This window comes from Pseudopipra pipra, chromosome 10 (assembly GCF_036250125.1).
Source record: "Pseudopipra pipra isolate bDixPip1 chromosome 10, bDixPip1.hap1, whole genome shotgun sequence".
NCBI lineage: Eukaryota > Metazoa > Chordata > Aves > Passeriformes > Pipridae > Pseudopipra > Pseudopipra pipra.
The window spans coordinates 701,055-717,409 of record NC_087558.1 but is presented as its reverse complement, the minus strand read 5'-3'; the positions used below and the strand labels follow the sequence as shown (position 1 = coordinate 717,409).

The following is a 16,355-nucleotide window of genomic DNA, read 5'->3' as shown; positions in this document are numbered from 1 at the left end:
GTGCTGCCACAATGAGACAGGAAGGGGAATCTTTGACACACACATTTTGCAAGAGGCTGGAAACACTGCAGGAACAGGCTGTAGGCACTGTAGGAACAGGCTGTAAGCTGTGAACACCACTGTGTAAAACCATTTCCCCTTGGAACAAAGTTCATAACACGTTTGCTTCCAGAGCAGGCTGAAATCCCACCAGAACACAAAGAGCACTGCCCAGGGGGACAGGGAGGGTCTCTAAGGAAGGTGTCTGGGTCCCTGCTATACAAACCTGGAGAGGGACAGAGCTTCCAAGAGCAGCCGAGCTCCAGCCGTTCTCCACTGCCTCGTGGGGGCTGCCCATGCATTCCACAGCAGAGGAGCACACGTGCCACTCCTGTCCATGCACAATTCTGAAAGTACATGGAAGTTTCTGCATTTTGTCATTCCTCGAGGAAATGTGACCCCGAACGACACCTGCACACAATGAGTACCCAAGTGAGGAAGTCATAAAGAGCCAGCTGCCCTTTATTGAAAATGCCCTTTGCAAACAACTTGCTTTACATTCTTTTGAGAGAAGCAGAACTGCCAGAATCCCACAGCCACAGAATTCCACATCAGCTCCAGCACCATCAGCATCAACAAAGCCTGAGCATCGTGTTGAGAGAACTGCACTTGTGTTGGGACTGAGGCTGAGAACATGGCACGGTTACAGTCACGGACACTGCGATACCAGAGACACTTTCTTGCAATAGAACAAGCTTGGACTTTTAAAAATACAATCATTATGTACAGCAAAATATGTGGCCACAAGACCAGCCTTAAACCAAGGCGTTGTTTACACAATTTCTGCACTGTCAGGAAATATTTTGGCCGGGAATGTCATTTTTCTTCCAAAACAATTATATATTTGCAATTCTCACTGTGAAAAGAGCAATATACCACCTCTGTATTGACACGGGTGCAACATATTCCCACAGGGAAAAGGAATAAAAGAGTACCTTTATATTGATACAACATTTCCCTCAAGTGTCGAAGCTAATATAGCTTTCATTACTCAGTCAAGTTAAAGCAGGATGATTTTTTTCAGACTTTTCATAGACAAGACCTACATTTAACAAGCACCAAAACACTTCAGAGTATTTGGAAGATCAGACTACTGAGCTCTTCGCTTTGTACTGTCCTCACCAATCTTATAGAACATTAAACACCCAAATACATTTAAACCCCTGATCAGACCATGCCATGGCTGCTTAAATGCTTCCCTGGTTAACACACACCCCTTTTGGGCCAGAACCAGAAGTACCAAAGAAAGGCCCAGCACAAGGCAGAGCTCAGCAGGCTGCCCTCACTGCTCTGCCAGCTCAGCAAAGCCAGACTTTGTGTGCTACAAACACCCGTTTTTGCCTTGTCCTCAATCCCAGCACAGGCAGTGGGGGAACAGAGGCACTGGAGAACATGAGGGATCTGCTGCTCCTTGGGGAGGACATAAAAAATACCTGCTTTTATCAACCAGAACAAGCTGCTGTCCATACACTGACCCAGAGCAAGGCCTGTTGGGCGCTAGAAGCCCTACATTCCTGTGGAATTTAAGGCAGAATTGAACCATGGCAGTAGCTGAGATGTGCATTTATGGCATTTTTATCTAAAACTTCAGACATGCAGTTTTTAAGCTGCAGATGTGGCAGCAGTCGAGCTTCCTTAGCTTCCAATGCAGTACTTGGGCTAAGAGAAGGCCCTGCCAAGAAGAGTTATTCCCCTGCCCTCCCAGCACGGGAGTCCTCTGGCTTCCAATTCATTTTTAGGAATTTCTGGAACGAGGTTTTCGATTTTCACTTAAAAATGGGGGCTGGATCAATATTTCTGTTACAAGCAGGCAGAGGCAGCAGTGAGGGACCAGCACCAGGGCTGCCTCCTCCAGCCCTCAGTTTGGGCTGGGATTGTACCAGTGAGACTGCCACAGCCCCAGGGATGGGATCAGAGCAGGTCCTTGTGGAGGGACACACGGAGCTCAGGAGGAGACACAGGTTTTCAGTATGTAGGTATTCCAAATTTTCAGTAGATATTTGACATTGCTACAAAAAGTGTCCAATTCTGACTACAGCACAAATTACAATATTCATTTCGATCACTGGGATTTCAATACATAAACTAACACCACACATTGATCTTCCAGTGCTGAGGCACAAAGTTTTCCTACTTAAAATGACCAGATTCACAGAGGAATCACGGTAGTTAGTTTTCTGTTGGCTTGATTAAAACCCCTTTTACACAGCATTGCTCAACCTTTGTTCTTGTGATGTAAGACAACTTCAAGTCTTCTTGGGATGGGGGCAAAAAAAAAAGGAAACAAAAGAGTCCCAGGTTTCGTGTGCAAACCTTTAAAGAAGAGGCAAAGAGGAAAATAATGGGGGTAAACACACTCCTTGAATCTTCCAGCTGAGGGGAGGCACAGATCTCCTCCCAACCCAACCCTCAGCAAACCAGGAAACAAATAAAGATACAATTTATAATTTTAAAGGGTGATAATGCAACGAAATTAAAAGCTTAAATTTCATAAATAATTGACCTTTAGAATTTCACCCCAATAAATCACGTTGCTTCTAGAAAGGAACAAGGGCCTAACCTTACAAGGGCTGTTGCATTAAGGGCACGCTACCTTCCTAAAGCTTCCTCTGAGCACAGCCTTCCTCTCACAAGCTGGCATCACACTGGGCCAGGACCTGAGGGCAAGCAAAACACTGCATTAAAAATGACTAAATGTTAGGTAAAACAGCAATCTTCTGTTTTGCATGGTTTTTAAACACTGTCCTTAGCTAAATCAACCCCCCACCTTTCACTGCCACTGAGATATAAAGGCCTGTGAGAAAGTCAGCGTTTCGTGTGATACATAACAGTGCACAAAGTTGTTTTCTAAAAAACAGGATTTGTATTAAAATGGATAGACATCTCTTCAATGCATGTCTGCAATTAAAATGACAGTTAGAATTTTCTTGGTACATCACAACGATAAGATTTCCTTCTTTGCTGGCTGGAGGTACATCCCACGACAAAATCAAAGGGAAAAAGAACAACAACAACAAAAAAAGCCCCCCCCCTCAAAATCCCAAAAGGCTAAATTCGTGTAAATTTGAAGTAAATGAAGCCCGAACTTGCAAGACATGGAAATAACAGTTAAAAGGCTCAGATGGAAATAGGAAATAAATTCCACTAACAATAGGCCCTTTTGTCCTGCCTTGCTCGGTGTGATTACTGCAAGGAAACTGTTAAGTAGTTTTTGGAGTAGTAGATAATGGGATTCTGTGGAGCTTTCACAGGTTGGCACCGGCTGGAACAGCTGAGTTTTGAAGGCACTCTGCAGACACAGGGCTGCTGTTGGCCCTGCATCACTCATAGGAAGTCTTTGCACTTGAGAGAGCTAGTCATCAAAATCAGTTATTGCCAACCCAAACCCAAAACCCCTCGGCACAAAAAGCACCATCGCTCCCACCCGCCAAAGGAAAAACCAAAACCACAACGAAATCACACACACACGCACGCCTCAAAAATTGTGCAGATTTGTAACATTTTCACAGCTGATTTAAAAAAAAAAAATAAACCAAAAACAAATAAAACAAAAACCAGGAGAAACCCACCACGCTACCACTCTCCTGCAAACTCCCATCCGATACAGCAGGTAAACAAAATAGAGCATTATTCCAGGGATATCGGCAGCGCTGCCCGGCGCCCCGTGCCTGGCAGCACCGTCCGGGTCACAGTCCCAGTTCCATGTGCAACTCTCCGGGCGGGACGGCCCCGCACCGCCGCCCGCTTGCATAGAGACCCGGGGAGGGCGGGCGCGGGGCCGCGGGGTGGGCACCGCTCCCGGGGTGGGCACCGCTCCCCGGGGTGGGCACCGCTCCCCGGGGGTGTCCCGGGATGCCGGCCCCGCTCCCCGGGGGTGTCCCGGGATGCCGGCCCCGCTCCCCGGGGGTGTCCCGGGGCGGGTTCCCCGCGTGGCTCCGCTCCCCGGGCGGCGGGACCGGCTCCTCCCGCGCCCGCCGCCGACACTGACAGGAAATATGCCACGACCAAGACTGGACGAAACGTACATGCCGAGAAAAGCCACATTTCCAAGACGATGAATTTGTTGCCGATGCTTTTGTTCCTGCGGGGCCGGGGCCGCCGCCGCCCTCAGAGGATGGCGCAGGAGGCGCAGCACGGCTCGTCCCCGTTGGGCTGCGCCGCGTAGTTCATCTGCCTGACGATCTCGGCGAAGAGCTCGTCCACCGAGGCTTTGTTTTTGGCCGAGGTCTCCATGAAGGGGCAGCTCCACTCCTCGGCCAGCGCTTTGCCCTCCCCGAAGGAGACCTCGCGCTCGCCCTCCAGGTCCACCTTGTTGCCCACCAGGATCATGGGCACCCGCTCGTACCTCTTGACGCGGATGATCTGGTCCCGCATGGGCTTGATGTCCTGGAAGCTCTGCTGGTTCACCAGGCTGTACACCAGGATGAAGCCCTGCCCGTTCTTGATGTAGAGGTCCCGCATGGAGGCGAACTGCTCGGTGCCCGCCGTGTCCAGGATCTCCAGCACGGACGGGGACGAGTCCACCTCGATCTCCTTGCGGTAGAAGTCCTCGATGGTGGGGTCATACTTCTCGATGAACGAGCCGGTCACGAACTGCACGGTGAGGGCGGACTTGCCCACGCCGCCCGAGCCCAGCACCACCACCTTGTACTCCCGCATGGCTCCCGCCTCCCTCCGCCGCCTCCCGCTCGGAGCCGCCGCGGCGGGCGGGGACGGGGCGGGCGCGGGGAGGGGACGGGGGGCGGCCCCGCGCCGGGGCGGGCGGGCGGCGGCCGCGCCCCGCGGAGCCGCGCCGGGACAGCCCCGGCCCCGGGCAGTGCCGGGGAGGAGGAGGAACGGGAGGAGGAACGAGAGGAGAAGGAGGACGCAGCGCTGCCGCCACCGGCCCCGGCCCCGGCGGGACGGCGCTACCGCGGCCCATGGCGGCCCGGGCCGGCCCCATTGGCTGAGGCGCGCGGCCCGCCCCCGCCCATTGGCTGAGGCTCGCGGCCCGCCCCCGCCCATTGGCTGCGGCGCGGCTCCGCCCGCTCCCATTGGCTGCCCGCCGGCGGGCGCAGCCGCGCACGCCCCGCCCCGCGCGTGTGATCCCCCCGCCCTCAGCGGGACCCGGCGGGAGCGGGTTGGGTTGTTCTGCCCGCGGTCCCTCCGGAGCGGGTTGGGCCGTTCGCCGTCCCTGCCCGCGGTCCCTCCGGAGCGGGTTGGGCCGTTCGCCGTCCCTGCCCGCGGTCCCTCCGGAGCGGGTTGGGCCGTTCGCCGTCCCTGCCCGCGGTCCCTCCGGAGCGGGTTGGGCTCCCCGGCTCGGGCGGAGCCTCTCCCGGCCCTCCGGCGTCCCGCGCCCAGCGCGGAATGGGACCGGCAGGCGCGGCCCCCCCTGCCCCGGGTGCCCCGGCCCGTTCCCGGCGCTGCCCGCCCCGCCCGGCCCATCACCGGGGCTGCAGCTCCGGGGGAGCCGCTGCCGGGGTCGGGTCCCCCCGCAGCCCCCCGGCCCCCCTCCCTGCTCGGGTGGCTCCAGAGGCTGGAGTCGCCCCCGCCGGCGGGAAGGGGTCCCTGGGGAGCGCGGGCTGCCCGCGGGCTCGGAGCCCGGGGTGATCCCGAGGAGCCCCTGCCAGCGCTGCCCCGCTTCCCTGCTCCCCGAGCCGGGCCCGCCGCGTGGCTCGGGCTGCGGACGTGGCCGTTGCCAGCCGCTGATGCTGTTGGCACTCGGTGACCAGCGGCGTGGCCTGGCAGGGCTGAGTCACAGGGGCTGGCCGCTGGCCACTGCTTCTAGAAGTCGTCCCTTAGAATTTCCATGTCAGATTCCTTTCAAGAAAGTGTCATTAGTGTTTTGGCACCCTCCAGCCTTTGGTGTCACATCTTACTCAGTTCTTTACTATTCTCAGTATTAATACAAGCAGTTGTGGTTTGTAGGTCCTTTCTGCCACACCTCCTTCTTTCAAAACCTAATTTAAACACAGCACTTGGAGCAGACAAAGACTGAAGGTTTTGAAATAGGCTTTGCAAGTAATGTTCTCTTACTCCTGAACAGCTTTCAGAGGCTAAATTCTGAAATTATTTTTGCAGCCCACAGGGTGGGGATTTGTCCCCATGGTCACCTGGCGAGTGGCGCACCCCTGATGATCCCCTGGAGCTCAAACTGAACCCCTCTGCTCTTGATGTGTAAGTCTTTGCAAATAAACCTCTCCTGAGGAACACAGACCTTGTGTTCCAGCAGCCCTGCTGTGGGGTGGGCAACAGTTTAAACAACTTGCTTAAAACCATCTCTTTTCCCAGCCGCGCCGCTCTCCGTGTTGGGTGGGTGGGTGCAGTCCTGCCCCGTGCCTGGCAGTGAGTGCCCTGGCTGGGTGGGATGCTGCTCTGCCAGGCCCACACCTGGTGTCTCCCGGGTGCACAGTCTTCTCACTCCCCTACAGATCCCGTGCTGGATGGAACAGCTGCTGTGCCTGGGGTTGGTTTTACCTCCCATGGCAGCCCAAGGGCCAGGCTTTGGTCCTCTCTCTGTTCTAAACTCTGCCTGCTGCCCAATAACCCCTACCTTGTGATGGGCCTGGGGGCCCTCTGTTTCCCAGAGCAGTACTGCAGCTCTTGGAAAAACTCAGAAAGACCTCTCTGAGTACTTGGAACCTCCTGTTTAATGAGTGAGTTGTCTCTCAGTGACTGCTCAGCCCATCCATAGGTGTTGGCTCTGGAAACTAAATAACTGAGCTCACTTGGAAACTTTTAAAGCGTTTCCCCAGCAGCTCTCCCTGTTGTTCCTTTCCCCCTCCATCTGATTCCCTCTCCCTGATGTACTCTGGAAGCACACCTGCCCCATCACACACCTTGGTGTGAGCCAGCCAGGGCTGGCAAGGTTCTCTTAAAACCCAGCTGTAGCAGTTGCTGAAAGGCCACAGTATCAGTGCAGAAATGTTGTATTTTCTTTTCTGCTGTGCTCAGGTTTTGGGTACAATGTGGGTTTGCTCACCTTATTCACGTCTGTAGCAAGCTCCCATCTGAATTACCTGTATCGCCCTTTCTCCCAACATGCCAGTAGCCAATTTCATAAAGATCAGACTGTAAGGTTGGTTTAAATTCCAATCTATTTAATCCCAACTCACCGCTGGATTGTGGTGTAGGTTGTTTTTTCAATGACAGAATAAAATGACACTCTATTTTTTTATTCTACACTATGCTATTAATTGCTGATATTTCTGGAGAAGGGAATGTGTCATGTTCAAAGTAATAAATGATCTTTATGCTGTTGAGTTTAAGTATGGAATATTATTTCTCAAGTCCCAGTGCTCTACTATATATATTAATTTAATCTCTTGTTACCAGCCAGCTCTAGGTAATTACTCTGCAGTGCAAGGAGTCTGTGGGAAGTAACTAAAAAAAACAAGTCTAGTTTTCTTAAAAATGAATTTCCTGTGCATGGCTACAGACCACTGAGGGATCTGCACGTTGGAAAAGTTGCAAATCCCTGGCTGAGGGTTTAGACATTGAAGTTAAATAAATCACGAGAGTATTCAGCACAAAATGTTTGACTTATGGAGCACACATTATATTGGGCTGTGGTGCTTCATGAATGGTACTGTGCTTTAGATTCTCAGAAATAAATTAATATTGTCCTGAAAAAAGCTCTGGTTGTGCAACATGAAGGCATGACAATGCAGCAGGGTCTGGGCAAAATATAATCATTGGAGCTGGTTGTATTACTTTGATTTTAAAAATGATCAAACGTATTTCAAAAACTATTTCAGGATGATTTGATGCTATCTTAAAAATGTCAAACTAAAAATGAGCTGAAAAGCATAGATCTGGTTACTAAGCAGTTCACCATAAAATATTTACATGTATAACCAGCTTTTACTGCAGTGAGTAACCCTGCTTGTTCAGTACAAGTGCCCACACCAGGCAGGGTTATTTCTGTGCACAGTCAGAAATACAGAGTCATTAGCTGCTGCTCTCAGTTATTTGTCTGTGCAAGTAAAGCAGTGGGTTTGGAGTGGTTTTTAATGTGCTGTACTTATTCTAGGCAAAGACTAAACAAGTGTAGTTTAGATCAGTGACAGATACGATATGGAAAATTTCAGTACCCTGAAAAATGTCAGTGTCTGACAACAACAAGATTTAATGTTATAAAAATAAGTAAAGTCTTTCTGGTGCTGCTGAAGGGACCCTCTAACCAGCTCTTGTGGTGCTTTTTGAAAGAGGCCCAGCCAGAGCACTCAGAGCTGTGGGATCAGTGGCAGCAGAGGGACGTGTCCCCTCCTGAGCCCTGGCTGAGCCCTCAGAGCTTGTTCAGAGCAGTGTTTTACAGACAGGCTGTGCCATAACCCAGGGACAGACCCTGCTGGGAGGGCTGGCCTGGCTCTGCTGCTGGACCTTGGAAGGCCTGAGCTCTGTAAATGAAACAGAGCTACAGTGCAGGAAATGTAAGGCTTTGAATAAAAAAGGCACTTTGAAAACCTGCTCAGAATCAGGTGAGTGGATGTGTTTGTGTCTGAAACCTGAAGCTGCAGCTCTCAGGTGGGAAGAGCTGATACCCTTCAGTCAGAGTTTCTCTGGCTCTGATGGTGACTACACATTGAAATGGTTTTTATTAATATGTGGGAAACTCTTGTGGCTATGAGAGAGAATTCTGAGATCATAGTGCTCTGTCTGGTACCAGCTAGGCAGGGTGATAATTGAATTTTAAGGCTACAAATCATACTAAATGTCCTATTTTGATTTCTCAGCATTGCTGCTGAGAAAATCCCAAGAGCAGATGTGGCTAAGGATACTGCACACAGTCATTGCACTCCTGAGATCAGCAATGTTCCCTGATGTAACAGACATACCTTACCATTTACTTAGGATTAAATTATTTAGCTGGTTCATAATCCAATATAAAGCAGTTAAAGTCAAAAGAAATGCTGTTCTGTCACTCCCATACTGTCAGTATGTGACATTTATGTTGGCAGTAAACTTAAAGGTAAAAGGAGAATAATTACTGAGGGAAACTAAGAAGATGAAATTATCTCCGAGGGTTCAAAGAACAGAATCACACTGTGTTTTCTGGCATTGGACAAATCTGGGGAAATTTTCCAATGTTTACTCTTTTGGAATATATAAAGTTGGGCAAGGTTTCTGGGCCTGAACTAGTTTTTAGTGCAGTGGTGTATGAAGAAGTCCTTATTTTAGATTTGGCAGCAGGATGATTCAGGATGGTTTGGGGTTCCTCTCGGGGGGCTGAGGAAGGAGAAGATGACAAAAATAATTCAGCATCCAACAGCATTTAAATATAATATTTAACTTGTCTGGACCTTGGGTTATTCTTGGTAATTCCATCTGTGAATACACATCTGCATCAAGACTGCCTAATGGGTGTTTATCTTCATCCAGTGCCATCAGGATTCGTCATTCCAGAGTTGGGATGTGCACATATGGAGTGAAACAAGATGGTCAGGGTAATTCCAGGGACAGGTTTTGTCATAGGTGAGACTGTTGTGGCTGCTCAAGCCCCAGCCAGAGGGAACTGGTAGCACAGAGTGCAGGTGACTCAGGCCGGGGTGAGGGGCTGTTTGCAGTGCCACGAGCTGGTTCCTGCCCTGACTCAGCCAGGGGAGCATCTCCCTCCTGCCAGAGACTTCCTGAGCAGGAGCTGCTCTGGGTGGAGTCATCCCTGCCCTGCCTCTCCTGTGCCTGCTGGGGAGGTGGAGCTCCACTGGGACTTTCCTCTGCCAAAGATCCTCAAACGCAAAATACCCAAGTTTCATTTTTTCAAAAAATAACCACAGCTGCTGGTGGGTGTAAATAAAGTATAAAAAAAAAAAAAAAAAAGAGGAGAGAGAAAAAGCTGACACATACACAGAAGAAAAAGTTCATTATTTCCATCAAAAGTCCTGCCAGAGATCTTATCACTATTGCAAAAGTAGCCTGTGCTGCCAGAACTTATCACATATCATCTGCCTTGAATTGGTGTCATAATGCCACTTGATTTTTCTTTATAAAGAACATGTTCAATGGCATGTTTATATCCCACACGGAGATGTGATGTTTATAGTCAAAACACACATAATTGTCAAAGTTCACGTCTATTTCTGTGTTCTTTCTTTGCTGTCAACCCCCTTCTGTTGGCCCCAGGAGCAGTTTACCTGAAAGGTGATGGATTTTAGGTAAGCCCACAGAACAGGGAGAGCACTTATCTGTTCTATGTGCAGCACTCTGTTGTGTGTAGGTGTGGTGAAACAACTTTTGGAACCATAAATGCAATCTTGATAGCACTTGCTTGGAAACAGGGCTATTGTATGGTAATGAAACTGGTATAATCAGCCTGGAGTGAAACTGGTGACTAATTCAAAAAACAAACTTCCTGTCTGCAGCAAAAGCCCTCCTGTAGAAAAATGCCTTTTCTTCCCTGTCCCGTGGCATTGTGTCACACTGCAGTGTGAACTCTGCTGGCAGGAGTGCTCAGACACAGCACACATTTGGAGTTTTCACTCTTTCATTTGTTTAATTCCTCAGTCTCCTGACCAGGAGCAAAGAGCTTGTCCTGACAGAATTCCCCGTCAGGGCAGTGAGAAATGAGTGCTTCCAGCTGGGATCCCCCTGTGTTCTGTGGGATGGGAGAGTTGCAGAGGTCCCAAAGGGGCAGAAAGTGGTGTTGCAGGTCCCCAAGGTATGGACTTCTCCTCTGTGTGAGGAATCACTGTGACAATCTGCCTTGGGCTCAGGTTGGTGGTGTAGAACTGTGGATGTGAGTATTGGCAGGTATTGAGGTCTGGGGAACTTTAACTAATAACGAGACAAACAACTTCTAACTCTGAAAATTGCAAGTGCATCTGTGGAAGGTGATCTCCTAGACAAAACCAGAGTTGTATTCTAGTCCTTTTTCACTGCCTGTAGTTCCTATGAATGTTATGGAGCAAGAGGTGAATCCAGGGAACCAGTGGGTCCATAGCCATTGTGTAGATAATGTGGAACTGGAGTGAGGAAGGGCCTCTGGATGGGAGAGCAAAGGGAACCCGACTCCCCTGTGTACCAGAAAAAGAGAAAAAAAAATACTTGTTCCATTTATTAACCAAAAAAAGTGCCTCGAACAGGATGAAAACATAGGAAAGGTTTGGTTCTTAGGGGTGTCTGTATTTTCCAATGGACAGCATGGAATTTCCCCCCAGAATGCCATTCAATCCAAATACCTATAGGTTGATCAGGTGTCTGCAAGTTAAAAAAATGTCACACAGTAATCCATGAACAGTCAAAGCTTTAAAACCAAATAAATGTGCAAAATAGCCAGCAAGGACTTTTGTCTGCTTTTGGCTTTGTGTTGGTGGTAAGAGCTGAGCAAGAGAAAGCTGTCACACAAGCAAATTTGCTCTTTGTCCAAATCTTTCCCCATGTGATTTTTTTCAGGACTAGACTTGCAGAGCCTCACAGAAACAATCCTGTTTTTAGGCACTGGGTCCAGACTCATGAGATATTTGCAGTGTGGCCCTCCAGGGAGCTGAGCTGCTCCAGGTCTCACGGAGGCAGCAAACCACGGATCCCTCAGTCTCACCCCAAAGGAGCCCTCGAGACTGGAAGAGAGAAGAAATCAAAGGAGGCAGGAGGGGCTGCCTCTCAACTGAGCTTTGCTTCATAACACCCTGCAAGGTCAGCAAACTCCCTGGGCCAGGTGGGCAATGGCAGGGCCAGGTCTGGCAGCTCTGGTGGTGCCCACATGGCCCCTCAGGGAAAGCTGTGTCAGAGCCAGCTGTATAACTTCACTCTTTGGTCAGCTGGGAAGGATTTGTAAGACCAGATTTTGGGAATGATGGTGTTGTTTCAGCTCTGAGATGTGGGCTGTGCTGTACACAGTGCACAGAACAGCTCCTGATGTACCCAACAGAGTCCTGATGCTGCATCTTGGGCCACTGAAAGCATTCAGATGTAAATATTGATTGTTCTTTAAATGTCTCCTGTTTGAGTATTTTGAAGTAACTTGGTAGTAAACATATCAACAAAGGAGATAAGGATTTTTTGAGACCCACTTTAGGCTCAGACTGACTGTCAGTTGTTTGCAGCCTCAATAGACTTCAAATCCCTTGCAGTCCTTTAACACAATGCCATGTTTTCTGATTGCTTTACAAGGGCTGCTGCTGTGGCTCAGTTGTCTCTGGCTGGTCAAGGCTGAAGGGATCATTGTGGCTGACCACTGATTGTGTCACCAGCCTAAGCACTGTTTCATCTTCCAGGCCTTCAGCTGCTGGGCCAGATTAAGGTGAATGTGGGAGCAAACTGAGTCTTGCAACACCTGGCCCTGCAGATAACCCAGCCCAGCCCAGCCCCGGGTCAGTGAGGCACAAACAGCCACTGCTCCCTGACAGATGAGCTCAGAGGGAGCAGATAAGAGCCAGTGATGTTGATACCACTGGGTCTGTGAGCCGTGGTCGATACTGTCAGCAGGGCAGGTGGGAGTGCTGATGTGAGCACAGGCCCTGCAGGGTTTGTAGGAGGCTGGCTGTCCTCATGGCCTGGCAGGACACAGCTGCTCCCTCAGGGTTGAGCCCTGCAGGGTTTGTAGGAGGCTGGCTGTCCTCATGGCCTGGCAGAGCACAGCTGCTCCCTTAGGGCTGAGCCCTGCAGGGTTTGTAGGAGGCTGGCTGTCCTCATGGCCTGGCAGAGCACAGCTGCTCCCTTAGGGCTGAGCCCTGCAGGGTTTGTAGGAGGCTGGCTGTCCTCATGGCCTGGCAGAGCACAGCTGCTCCCTTAGGGCTGAGCCCTGCAGGGTTTGTAGGAGGCTGGCTGTCCTCATGGCCTGGCAGGGCACAGCTGCTCCCTTAGGGCTGAACCCTGCAGGCTCCTGGCTCCGCTGGCAAACCCACTGCTCTGAGTTCCTGCAGGCCCTTCTGCATGTCAGAGTCCACAACTGCAGCAGTGAACCCAAAATAATAACACCCATGCAATGCAGATGCATTTCTATTTCTGTAGACTTTATTTTGTCATAAATAGTTCAGTAGGAGGACTTTGCAGTCTGTCAGTGCAACAGCCTCTGTTGGTGGCACCAATCTGCTCTAAGTGCCCCAGCCCAAACCAGTCCTGCCATGTGAGAAACATTGTCTTGTCATGTACCAGAAAAGCAGAGTAAAAATTACTTCAAACATGAATTGATTCTGTTTGTGATCATCACTTCCCAAGGCTGAGGGACCTGCAGCAGGCTCACAGATCCCACAGGTCACCAAGTGCCTTGTGACTGACCTGGCAATCGTGGCTAAATGAAAGCAGAGTGATGTGGAATCAGGAGCTGATCCACAGTAACTGGGGAAAAACCACAAGTTACTTTATTTACAAGAAGCATATTCCCCACAGCAGAGTTCAATTCAACTTGTTTGTCCCACTTGCAAAGAGCCAAGAAGCCCCCTGGTCCCAGGACCTGTCCCAGCTAATCCTCTGATGCTGCTGTTCACTTTGCTCTTGGCTGCTCAGGCAGAGTGAATTCTGAGGATCTTTCAGTGTCAATGAGACAGACGTGACATTTTGACACTATTAGCAAGACAAAATGTCAAGACAGTCAGAGCACTGCAGTTTTCCTCTGTCCTTCAGGGTTTTTGCCTGGTTTCCCCCTGCAGGCTGCTTCCCCTGCCAGCAGATCCTTTTTGGGTAATGGTGAACTAAAAGTTAAAACTCCATGTACCATTCCAGATGGCATCCAGGCACAAATGTCTGTCAGAATCCGGTTTATCAAAATCATTGAAAATTCCAATTCTCTTCTCCAGAGTGCTGACAGTAAACTTGATAGCAGTGGCAAATTTTTGGTTTGCACTCTAGTTTTCAAGGCATTAATACAAATACGAGCTGCAGTACAAAGCTCTGGTATGTCTTCCAGTTTCATGGCAAACTATTGACACATCAGAAGTTTTTCAACAGGTTATTTATCTTCTAGATGCTTTCCCAGACTGTTTAATGAAGCGTTGTAACCTTCAGCCGGGTTTGTGGGCACTGAGGTGACTGACTAATGCAAATAGATATCTAAGAGTCGGGTTTGATTTCAGTGTTAACAAGTGCCTTGGAACCTGTCTTTGTTCAGTAAACAACATATTTCATAGTTTACATCAGATTGAATCCTTCTACAAATATAAACAAATACATTAGTGGAACAAGAAAGTAAACTCCGTGGGACATTCATGGCTGCAGTGACTAAACAATTTAAAAGTCTTTTATTGTTGACTATTCAAACTAAAGCACCCAGCCCTGTAGTGCATAGCACCCAAATAAAAACATTTTGGGGTCTGCACAGCTTGGAGAAGTGTTTGGGATCTTGTGATTGCTGGGATCTGGAAGGAATGAGCCAGCTCTGTGTCATGAACTCAGTCTGCACTGTCATTGCTTAAATAGTGATTTTAAAGCTCCTTTTAGTCTTCCTGATGACAGACTCTCAAACAAAAAGACTCTCCTTGTCCAGGAAGGACTGCTGGGGCAGCTGGGAAAACAAGGCCTAACAAAAATATTGATTTCACTCTGGGTGAGCTGGAAGCAGAAGTGACTGTGATCTTTATTCTGCCTGTGCTGCTCTGGGCACTTCCCTCTGCCTGGGAGAGGCTCCATCCTTTGGGAAAGGGCTGGTTGGGATGAGGCTCCATCCCTTGGGGAAGGGCTGGTTGGGATGAGGCTCCATCCTTTGGGAAGGGGCTGGTTGGGATGAGGCTCCATCCCTTGGGAAGGGCTGGTTGGGATGAGGCTCCATCCCTTGGGAAGGGGCTGGTTGGGATGAGGCTCCATCCCTTGGGGAAGGGCTGGTTGGGATGAGGCTCCATCCCTTGGGAAGGGGCTGGTTGGGATGAGGCTCCATGCTTTGGGAAGGGGCTGGTTGGGATGAGGCTCCATCCCTTGGGAAGGGGCTGTGTGCTGTTCCCAGCCCTGCTCTCCCTGCTGGGACACAGGGAGTGCAGTCTCCGTGTGTGTCAGACCTGCTCTGCCTGCCAGGTTCTCACCTGTGTCAGTGCCTGGTCTGCAGCTATAAATAGCAGCCCAAAGTGTGAGTCACACCTGCTGTGTGGGACTGGAAGCCTTTTCTGCTGCTGCAGGGGGTGGAGGGAAGGGGAGAGCCCGTGACAGCCGGGCCGTTGTACAAGGTGTGGTGCTGACTCACGGTAGCAGCCCAGTCTTACTCTTTTCCTGACCAATAAACAGAATTAACCAGTAACCACCACAACAAAACCCCGTGATTTAGACTGCACTGAGTGGCCCTCTGCCATCCCAGGGAGAGCACTAAGCTCCAAACCCAGCATCTGTCCTGGGGGAGGATGCAGCTGGGAGCTGCAGGGGTTGGGAGCACCCCAGCCGTGCAGTCACCCCCTGAGCAGCCAGGACACCGTGAGGGTGCCTCAGCACCCTGCTGAACGTGTCCCGTGGCTTTGGATGGCACCAATTGTGAAAAAGGAGTAAAAGTCACCTCTGAAACATTAAAACCCCCAATAAATGATACTGTTTCCTCTGCATTGTAGCCGTACCACGAGTCTGCAAACAGCCAGCCTGTGTTCTTACTACAGTTACTTCACTTTTAAAATAACATATTGGTAGCAAAAGTACAATTTCAAAGAAAAGTTTAGTGTAGATAAAGACCAAACCACCATTCCTACTCCTACTTACCGTATGGAAGAGCCACTGACTGCTACAGCTCTGCCAATAACTGAGCTCACAGCACAATGAAACTCTGTAAATAGTATTTAAGCGTTGACAGTATTTAAACATTTAACTCACCGAGCCTGGTGTAAGTGTACTTTTTCAGCATTAGGAAATCTATTGCTTAATTAATGTTTTATGGCAGTTTGCATATGTAAAGCACTATATATGAATGCTGAGTATGATTCAGTTGTCAGTATCTGAACATGAATTACACTTCACACAGGTTTGGGAGAAGACATTCCATAACATTAGGCAAAATGGCTTATGCATTCCCAGCAATTTTACATAAAATCTATTCATAGTGCCCATTGACTGGAAACAATATATGGGATTCTTTTAGTTGAACTGCTTAATTCAGCAGAGAACCACTGCTGCCTCATAGTTCACGGATGAGAATTTAAGGGAGCAGCTGAGGCATCCACTGGAGCTCCATTAATGACAAAGGAACGTTTCAGAGGACAGAGGGGACACTGTCCACTGGGCACCAACGGAGAGCGGGAGTGACCACTGCGAGCTGGGCACTAAAGCCGGGGCTGGGCCTGCCCTGAGCTGATCCTGCCCTGAGCTGATCCTGCCCCAGAGCTGATCCTGCCCCAGAGCTGATCCTGCCCTGAGCTAATCCTGCCCCAGAGCTGATCCTGCCCCAGAGCTGATCCTGTCCCAGAGCTGATCCTGCCCCGAGCTGATCCTGCCCC

General features: G+C 50.0%; 1 protein-coding gene across 1 annotated transcript; it reads right to left on the bottom strand.

Annotated features, from left to right (window-relative positions):
• Positions 1-472: 472 nt before the first annotated feature.
• On the bottom strand, positions 473-4,760 carry RAP2B (RAP2B, member of RAS oncogene family). Its single transcript, XM_064665682.1, has one exon. The coding sequence runs from the start codon at positions 4,696-4,698 to the stop codon at positions 4,147-4,149; it is 552 nt and encodes a 183-aa protein (XP_064521752.1). The 5' UTR covers positions 4,699-4,760; the 3' UTR covers positions 473-4,146.
• Between the last annotated feature and the right edge of the window lie 11,595 nt (positions 4,761-16,355).

Excerpts from the sequence above, each read along its gene's own strand:
- RAP2B (XM_064665682.1), bottom strand. The coding sequence starts at position 4,698 with ATGCGGGAGTACAAGGTGGTGGTGCTGGGCTCGGGCGGCGTGGGCAAG.